The sequence below is a fragment of the Semicossyphus pulcher genome, unplaced genomic scaffold (assembly GCF_022749685.1).
Source record: "Semicossyphus pulcher isolate SPU_LCO1_2020_fin unplaced genomic scaffold, fSemPul1.0.p SCAF_5, whole genome shotgun sequence".
NCBI lineage: Eukaryota > Metazoa > Chordata > Actinopteri > Labriformes > Labridae > Semicossyphus > Semicossyphus pulcher.
This window is the reverse complement of record NW_027211726.1, coordinates 1247553-1257500: the sequence shown is the minus strand read 5'-3', so window position 1 is coordinate 1257500 and position 9948 is coordinate 1247553. Positions and strand designations below refer to the sequence as shown.

The 9948-nt window shown below is 38.2% G+C and overlaps 3 protein-coding genes across 3 annotated transcripts in view; 2 read left to right on the top strand and 1 right to left on the bottom strand.

The window, feature by feature from the left end:
* LOC138609297 (zinc finger protein 501-like) overlaps positions 1-986 on the top strand; it is a 6360-nt gene extending 5374 nt beyond the window's left edge. Inside the window, exon 2 of the mRNA XM_069681936.1 lies at positions 1-986. This exon is cut by the window's left edge and continues 1642 nt beyond it. The gene's annotated coding sequence lies outside the window, so the exon portion shown is untranslated.
* Positions 987-2016: 1030 nt separating this feature from the next.
* LOC138609309 (zinc finger protein ZFP2-like) lies at positions 2017-4191 on the top strand. Its single transcript, XM_069681951.1, has 2 exons — positions 2017-2244; positions 3028-4191. The coding sequence occupies exons 1-2, from the start codon at positions 2061-2063 to the stop codon at positions 3954-3956; spliced, it is 1113 nt and encodes a 370-aa protein (XP_069538052.1). The 5' UTR covers positions 2017-2060; the 3' UTR covers positions 3957-4191.
* A 1791-nt stretch (positions 4192-5982) lies between these two features.
* Positions 5983-8153, bottom strand: LOC138609307 (zinc finger protein 135-like). Its single transcript, XM_069681949.1, has 3 exons — positions 7982-8153; positions 6567-7142; positions 5983-6482 (listed from the first exon to the last, which is right to left on the bottom strand). The coding sequence occupies exons 1-3, from the start codon at positions 8151-8153 to the stop codon at positions 6016-6018; spliced, it is 1215 nt and encodes a 404-aa protein (XP_069538050.1). The 3' UTR covers positions 5983-6015.
* Between the last annotated feature and the right edge of the window lie 1795 nt (positions 8154-9948).

Genomic DNA, 9948 nt, shown 5'->3' with positions numbered 1-9948 from the left:
GTCACATTCCTTGTATGTGCAAAACTACTTGGCAATAAACTTCTGATTCTGATTGATATGACAACAAACCTTACGTGACTACCAAGACATGTTCTTCTGCCCAGCTCAGCATGAAGACAGTCTGAGGAAGCAAAGACGTTCAAATCTGTTGCACACATGTACTCCTGTGACTCATTTGATCTTTGATCTTTGTTCTGCACTTAGTTTGTAAATATACAAATTTGTGTTCTGAATTTGTTGTTTTGTAATTACACAAGTTTGTGTCGCTCTCGTTCTGAACTTATATTCAGTAAATATACCATTTTATTCTGCTTTTATTCTTAGCCCGTAAATATACAAATTGTTCTTGATTTTTACTGACCAACCAAACAGCCTCTGGAAACTATATGGAGCCTTTCCTTTTTTTGTCCGACTTTATACGAAAGTTGTGGGTTTTTTTAGTTGACCAACTCTCTAAATTTGAGAGCATGTGTGTATAGATTATATGTTAGTGGGTTCACAATGATCAGCTCTGATTGCATTTCTTACAGCTCTCCTCTGTAATGTAAGTTTGGCTTTGTGGTTGTTTTATGTGCTGCTCTGATCCTACGGACAATCGATGATGTATAGAACTGAGCAACAGGAACATGTCTGCGTCCAAGACTAACTGAATGAACTGCAGTGATTCTGTTGTAGGCTACTCATTTAAAATGCTTTATATACTGTGTATATACCCGGAAATCAAGTTTTAAAGCAACATATTATGTGTCATCTTTCATCATAACAGAAACTGAACTAACAAGAACTGTTTAGAGATTCAAGTGTGTGTGTGTGTGTGTGTGTGTGTGTGTGTGTGTGTGTGTGTGTGTGTGTGTGTGTGTGTGTGTGTGTTTTCCTCTATTTTAATCTATCGGTTTTGCTGTATTTCACTCTTTTTATTAATTTGCAAACATGTATGCATATTCATATACTGTATATGTACATATGTCAGTGGATTAAATGTTGTGCACGTGTTATATTTGACATTTGAACCTGGGTTAACACTTTCTACGACTGTTTGAATATAGCCTAAAGTTGCTTTCAGCATATCAGGAAGTCATGCTTTTAAACATTTTTAATACACTAATACTTATTCAGTAAGAAATTATAACAAATGAGGACAAGCTAGATCTAAGACAGGAGGAGGAAAGTGTTTTTTGGACACTGCAGCCCTCTTTTGCCGAGCTTTCAATCCAATGTGCTGATTTCACTTGAGCCAGCTGTCTCTCTCTCAGCAGTTATGTAAGGCTTCTGTTTAACAATGATCCATTAGTTGGCAGTGAAAGGTTGTAAGGATGAAATAGGAAAGAATAGAGTTATAACAACACTCAGTAATGTTCATACTGGTCTAAACAGCTCTTTCTAATTTATTACTCTCAGCTTTTGGCTGTTTCCTTTTTGTGTATTTAACAATTTCAATTTTGTTTAGTTGTTAGGTTTGTGTTTGGTGGACGTTTTCGAGACAGGGACGATCACTAGTCCACACTCCAGATCAGTGGCTGGCGGCAATGCACCGGAAAGCGGTTTAGACATCGCCTACAGACGAAGAAGAACGATACCGGAAATAGTTATTCTTGCGGTGGCAAACATGCTAACTCTCTTACTACGTGCGTTACAATAACAAGTTACGGTAAAAGTGAACCACCAGAGCACATAGGTATGGATACTATTGTTTAAGATGAGTTGAGCCGAGTTTCGGGATATTTCTCTTCAGGTTCATCTTTTTTTCAGCCGAAAGAGTAACGTCAGCGTGCCTGGTCAAAACATACTCAGACGGAGTTCACGTACACAGCTCTAATGTATAGATAGAGATCGGAATATTTTTTCCCGGACCCCAACTGTCCAAAAAATGTCCACACTCAGTGCTCTTCTTTTATTTTAAAACGTTTCAGGTCTGAAATTTCCTGAAGTCGTATGAAGCTAATGAAGGTAGCCTAGCTTGCTAGCTGTACGAGAACGTCACGTTGCACCGCGTACGTCAGAGCGAGCAGACCGTTTTTAACTCGAGTGTTTGAAGGAAAAGCTGCCGTGATTGTGTGAAAATGTCTAAAGTCCAAATGCTGAGAGCTTGTGTCAACCAGAGACTGACTGCGGCTGCTGAAGAGATATTTGAGCTGCTTGAAAGAACGATAGCAGAGTACGAGGAGGAGCTGTGTCGATCCAAAGAGAATCAACGTAAAATAGTGGACGCTGTTTTCAACCCGGAAGTCCGTTTAAACAGAGCAGGTATGTACAGTGCCATTGTTATTTGTTTACTGAGGACATTTGAAAGATTTCCCTAGTTTTGGTATATTATTTAAAATAATACTTGAAAAAGCAGTTACCATCCTCTGCCTCATGTTAAAATGTTCAAAGTAACGGAGTATGAAATGTTTTCTTCAGGTGTTTGTGAATTATTAATAATAATCATGTGCCAGGATGATTTTATTTGTATCCAAATATTTTCCTTTTTTTTGGTAACGGTTTAATTAATGCCCTTTGAATGCCTCTATCAGGTTACCTTCTTAAAATTGTTATGCAACACTTTTTTGGAAGATAAATCTTTTTCAGCAGTTTTGGTAAAAAAAAACATTCAAGTGTTTATCCTTTGGTTCCAGCTTCACTGATTTAAAGATTTCTTCTTTCCTCTGTATATTATTGTCAATATCTCTGGGTTTGGACTTCTGACTGAGGAAAAAAAAGCAATATTTTCATCAAACTTGGAGAACATTAAAGTCCTTAAAATCATCCCAACCAGGGCTGCAACTAATAATTATTTCTGTTATTTAAGACTGACCCAGGTTTCAAGATGTTGCAGGAGAGTGGCGTGCTCAGATCTGGAAAGATAAGAACAGAACAAAGACCTTCATTAGCACTTGAAAGGTCATTCATGGCAGTCTGTTTTGACAGGCCTTATTCGACCTCTTTGTCCCCTCAGGTTTTAAAAAGTAGTGCTATCAGTGGTTTAACTGTTCAGATAAATAAGAAATTTGTTTTTTCTAAAAATTTGTATTTGATTAATTTACACAGACTTCCAGCAGCTGTTGGTTAATGAAAAAAAGGTTCCCCCTGAGCAGCAAGAGTGGAGCTCCATTCTGGATCAGGACGGCTCACAAGAACCACAACACATCAAAGAGGAACAGGAGGAACTCTGGACCAATCAGGAGGGAGAGCAGCTTCAAGGGCTGAAGCAGGCTGATGTCAGCACATTAATACTCACTCCTGTCCCTGTGAAGACTGAAGAAGCTGAGGGAGAGGACTGTGGAGGATCAGAACCAGCCAGGGACTTTAATCCAGACAGTCGTTTACATTTACTCTTCTCTCAATGTGTAACTGATGATATTAGTCGCTATTTGGAGGAGACCAAGAAACCTGAGACAAGTGTAAACCCAGTGCAAAACAAAGAAAAACCTGTAAGTTATATGGTATATAATAATGACAATGTGTCAATTAGCTCCTCTGATTGTGCTACAAGCTTAGGCCACAAGGAACACAAGCAAAAACACAACGGAATCCAAACAGGAGTTAAACCATTTAGTTGCCCAGTTTGTGGTAAAAAGTACCCCGGGGAGGGATCTTTATCAAATCATATAAAACTTCATTCAGTAGGAAAACATTTCAGCTGCTCTGTCTGTAGAAAAACATTTCCATCAAGAGCAGAGGTTGTGACACACATGAGGACCCACACAGGAGAGAAACCGTTTGGTTGTTCACTGTGCGGTAGAGAATTTGCACAAAAGGGACATCTGAGACAACACCTGGCTGTGCACAGGGGGGAGAAACCATTCAGTTGTTCAATTTGTGGTAAAAGATTTACACTACGTGGAAATCTGAGACAACACTTGATTGTCCACACAGGAGAGAAACCTTTCAGTTGCAGCGTTTGTAATAAAAGTTACTCTCGGCTCCAGTACTTCAAAATTCACAAGTGTGAGAATGAACGCAGCAGAATTAAATAAAGCTGCAGAGATGCTCGTTTTAATTTGAATTGTAAGAAGTTTTGGAGTTGTTATTGCGGTAGTTTAGCAGGGATCTGTGCCAGGTAAACCTCTTCAGTCTGTACTGGATGCTTGTGCCATCTCTGCAGCACACACTGGAATGATTTTATTGACACTTTCACAAATGTTACGATTCTTCATGTTGTGACTCATGTTGCAATTTGATGTATCTTTTTTTATGAACTGATTAGCTCTACTCTGAATTATAATTATAACAGTTTCATTATTTAATCATATCATGTATTTACATTTCTTATCACAACAAATGCAACGTTGTACATGTTTCTTGTTGTATGGTTTGTTATTGTGGCTTGATGAACTACTGCGCTGTTTTGTTGGTCATGTGTTCACAGCTGTATGCAGCACTACTGCTCAGGGACAATAAAGTAAATACTCAAGTAGTCGATGAACTTTGATGCTTAAAATGAAACGTCCTTCCACGATCCTCATCCTCTGAACTGGTTATACAGATTTTTTGTTTTAAATATTAGTAACTAAAAATGTCTGTGATTCAGCACATTCCATTAGTTTTCAAAAGTCAACACAATTTGGTATGAATTCTTGAATCCTCTTTATGAATGGTTCTACCCTCTAAGATAAACAATTGCTTCATGTTGCTCATGTCATTACATGTTGCCTGTAAACAGTAGCTTAAATATGGTAAACCGGACAGAATTGCCCCTTAGTACAACACAACCTTGACTTTGTTCAAAAAACAAATCTTTTGTTTGACACGTTTGTTTTTTCCTTTCTCAGATTTAAATGTTTTGTCGTCCATGCTGACACACAGAAATCTACATTCAGACACTCTTTCAACATAAACTCTAAAAAAGGGGATACAAATGTAATCATTTTCTTTTTTACGCGAAAACCAACCACTAACAGAAAAAGGAAAACTCTGCTTTTTGTTTATTTAAATAAGTATTTGGTTTATTCCTTTTTTTGACACAAAAACTTTATATTTACATTTCTAAGGAGTCATAGTAAGACCATTCTGATCAACGCTGCATTCTGGTAGTTGGATGAAAAGAAACATTGAACATCAGGGTTAGAGTCAGTTAGTCAAACCTGCTTCAGAAACTCGAGGAATGATGGAAAACCACGTTAACGCAGTGTAGCTGAAAAATCAATGTATCAATAAATGTGGATTAATCCACTGCTGAAAATAGTCAAAATAAAAGGAAACATTTTTATATTATTCTTTTATATAAAAACAACTAAGGCTGCTTTCAGGAAGTTCATGAGGAGTTATGTGTGTGTGTGTGTGGTGTTTGTAAGATTCATGTTCACTAGGTCATCTTGTCTACAGAGAAAAACTTGCACAATAGTTTTAGATCTCCACATGAGATAAAACATTACAATATTGCAAACCAAAGCAAAAAGCATGCTGCCTTACATGGGTTTGTCATTTCTCTACCCAATTTATCAAAGAAGACTTTCCTACATCAAGTACATACATGTATTTATTGTGACATGTAATTGGAAATTACAATGTAAGAGACAGAAGTGAAACTGCGTAGTACTATTCCCTCTTTGTTTCCACAGATTGTGTTTCTTGTTGAGCCGAGTGGACGGATCGATCTCTGTAGTTTCTTGAAGGTTTGTGCTACAACAAAAACAACTCAATACTACAACACACAAGTACCAGAGAGACGTTAGACTGACAACAGGCGACAACTCTCTCAACACATTTGGCTTCTTAGTATTGGAAGAAACTAGGCTTGAAATATCTAAACCATCCTTATTGAGGCAACTGGATAAATGAATCATCAACAATATTGATCATTGTGCTTCAAAGGTTACAAAATATTCTGACAATTTAAATACAATTTAGAATATTCAATAAGTGTTCTACCAAAAACGAAATATATCCAGCTCATAATGGCTGAAAAGATCAGATTTAGCAGAACTTAAATTGGAATCTGAATCATATCTTTGAAATGATCAGTGTTGAGACAAGTTCACGCTCTTTGATTTAATCCTGTTGTAAAAAATTGGCTCAACAAGCATCTCTACAGCTTCACTTTTTTCTGCTGCTCTCGCCAAGACACTTGTGGTTTTTGACATACTCAAGCCGAGTGAATCTTTTCTCACAAATATTGCAACTAAATGGTTTCTCCCCCGTGTGGACCATTGAGTGTTTTTTCAGACTTACATTTTGTGCAAATCCTTTCCCACAAACGGAACAAAGAAATGGTTTCTCCCCCGTGTGAACAGACAAGTGTCGTCTCATGTGTCCCTTTTGCGCAAATCTTTTACCACATAATGAACAGTTGAATGGTTTCTCCCCCGTATGGATTCTCATGTGTTCAATCAAACTTTTTTTGATACTAAAACTTGCTTTACAAACGGAGCAGGTGAAAGGTTTTTCTCTTGTATGAACCTTTAAGTGTGAGGTCAAGTTTGAGCTTTGTGTGAACCCTGCGCCACAGTAGGAGCAGCAGAAAGGTTTCTCTCCTGTGTGAGTTCTCATGTGCGTCAATATATCTTTTCTCCAGTGAAATTTTTTTCTGCAAACTGAGCAGCTGAAACGTTTCTGGTCTGAATGAAGGCTCATGTGATTTGTTAAGCAGATCTTCTGGGGGAATCTTTTTCCACAAATTGAGCAACGAAATGGTTTCACTTCTGTTTGGATTCGGTGTTTCTGCAGTTGTTCCTTTTGGCCAAAGCTTGTAGCACATTCAGAGCTATGTGATGTATTTCCAGTATTACTCACATGTACTTCGTTGTTTTGCAAAGGGTTTAAACCTGAATGAGGTTCATTGATCTCATCCCAAACAAAACGACTATCATCAGTTTGCGATTCAGAGGAGCGTGAGGTTGGGTAATGAATGAAGGGCGTTAAATGTCTGTCTGGATTAAGGATCCTGGCTGGTTCTGGTTCTTCAGTTATTCTTTGATGAAGCTTTGAGGACTGAGGTTTCTCTTCATCATCCTCTTCACTCTTCACAGGGACAGAAGTGAATGTGAACTTGATGATATCAGCGTCCTCCAGCCCTTGAAGCTGCTCTCCCTCCTGATTGGTCCAGAGTTCCTCCTGTTCCTGTTTAATGTGGGGGGGCTCTTGTAGATTCCCCTGGTCCAGACTGGGGTTCCAATCCTGCCGCTCAGGCCGAACCTCTTCTTTACTCAACACATGCTGGATGTCTGCGGAGAACAATGAAATAAAGAAAATGGAGGATTCTGTTAGCAGTTAAACCACTGATAGCACTGCTTCCTTACATGCAGCAGTAAAGAGCCTTTGTGCTAATTTGCAAGAGGCTGAACTGAAGTCTTGCATACTGTAAACAGCAGTTTTACCAGAAGGATTTTTCAAAAAATTGCCAATCATTGTACACAAGTGTTGGCTAACTTCATTGTAAATGTTATAAATGTTTTGACTAAATTGTAAATGTTTTGAGTCAAATTACCATTTATAGATCTTGGTCCTTTTCAACTACAACCTATAACCATATAAAAGACTTCAAATTTAAGTTTAATAAAAGCTGAGATAAGTGGCAGCTCGGCTCGCAGCCCTGCCCAAACGCCATGTGTCTGCCTATAAGATGCTATATCAGAAACGTTTGTAATACTGTTATTGGAACAACTTAAATGATCTTTTTCTACACAACACACTATGCATGAATTACTCTCAAGCTATTTTAATATAAAAATCACCGTGGCACTTTGCAAACCGTCTCCTCGAACAATCACCTCACTTATCACTTGAGGTTCACTGCTGCGCTAGAGCCATGTTTTTCAGTAATTACTGTCAACATATGACACACGTGTGTTTAATGCAAGAACAGATTTCATACCGAGTCGAATGGATCATTTGAGCAGGAGGCAGAGGATGGCAGCTGGTATTTATTATCTCCCTTCACACGCCCAACCCCGGCTTTACAATCACATTGTGACGTTAAATCGTGCACTTAAGGAGACATTTCACAAAGGATCACTCGGCATTTGAAAGGGATGACGGAGAATGATGATTCAATTGTACAAACCTGCTCTGTGTAACAGGACTTCCGGGTTTAAATCAGCGTCAGGTACTTTGTGTGAACGACACAGCTCCTCCTCGTACTCTGCTATCGTTCTTTCAAACAGCTCAAATATCTCTTCAGCAGCCGCAGTCAGTCTCTGGTTGACAAAAGTTCTCAGCATTTGGACTTTAGACATGTTTACTAAATCACAGCTTCGCTTGTATTACCGTCCGTCTATTTCCAGGCAGCAAGCTAAGCTAACTTCAGCAGCTTTGTAAGACACTAGGAGATACGTAAGGCGTACAGAAAGCAAATGAGGGGAACCGCAAAGGGTCTATGGAGACGGGTTCATCTGGAGAGTTTGAATCAATGAAAAGAAATTATTTTGGTCTCTTTGTATTTCCTCCTTAGAGCGCTGTCTGGCCGAGTTCCGTCTCCGTCTAATTCCAGCATGTTAGCTCACGTGACGCTAACTTCCTTTAGCATTCTTGGCAAGACGAAGCTCAGCCCAAAATTAAACATCCCCAAACTCTGAAAAAAGTGCACTTAAACGAGTTTCTAGTGTTTCACTCCGACAGTATCCTACAGTATCGTAAGTTGTGACGGGAGGAGTTAGGTGGCGACTTAAAGTTAAGTTACTTCCGGTACCATTCTTCTTCTTTTCTTTTATTTGTGGTTTGCAGACACCTTTCGGGTACGTTACCGCCACGTACTGATCTGGAGTGTGGAGTAATTATCAACTCCCTCTAGTATCAGAATCCACTTTATTGGCCAGGTATGTACACTTACAACGAATTTGACTCCGGCTTAACTTCGCTCTCCATGTACTGTAGACATTAAATATTAAATATTAAACCAAAAACTACAAGCCTACCATAGACATTAGATATTAAACTAAATTAAATTAATATGTGCAATCCTAAATGAAACATTAAACTAATACGTACAAGCTACGAGAGACAATAGTGCAGACCCCAAAAACAGTTTCTTCCCACAGGCGGTCACTCTGATGAACACGTAACAGTCACAGAGCGTCAGAACAATCAGTGTGGAGAAACCCTGTCAGCTGTCAGTACGACTGTTTGTTGTTGTTTTTACTGTAAATACTGGAAACTATCTACCTCATGTAAATTAGCTCATCTGTTACATAAATACATATTTTTTTAGATCATATTCTATATTTCAGCATCGTTGCACTTCTCATACTTGCACTATTGTCTTTTGTAGCCTTGTAGACACTAGTTTCATATTTAATGTTTTTATGTCATGAATATTTGGTTACTGGGACGGATGATTTGGACAATAAATGAAAAAAGAGCTATGGTCGCCAGCATTGTTGATTGCCATGGCTTTATTTATAAAGCACCATTCATACATAGAGCAATTCAAAGTGCTTTACACTGTTAAAAACAGAGCATTAAAATATTAAAAGAAAAGCAAAATGTATTCCCCATTGTTTTAAAATTGCATAAAATAATTAAGTGATAAAGGTTCAAATCTAAGATCAATAACATTATTAAATAGCGATTGTAAAGATAATAGATTAAAATATAGAATAAAATAGCAGAAGTTAAAGCAGCAGAGGATACACTTATTATTATTATTATTATTATTATTATTATTATTGTTATTGTTATTTAAAAGTAAATTCTGAACAAAGAGGTGGGAAAAGTTGAGTCACTTTTATTTTGAAGATCCGGAATGACGTACTACCGGAAATTAACGAGAAGAATACGTGGTACCGGATACAGTTCTTTCTACATCGGCTAACATGCTAACTCTTTGTGAGGGAAGAGCCGAAGACAGTACGTATATATACACTTGTTGAAGTGCATATTGGTGAAGAGTTTGGGATTTGTTTCATCTGAGACACACCTCCTGTTAGCACAGAGTGCTAGCTGAAGTTAGCGTTTTTTGCAAGACGGAAACTGGCGGTGACGGAACTCGGCTACACAGCGGAGGTGATTGCCGATAGAGCCCTTACTGTAATT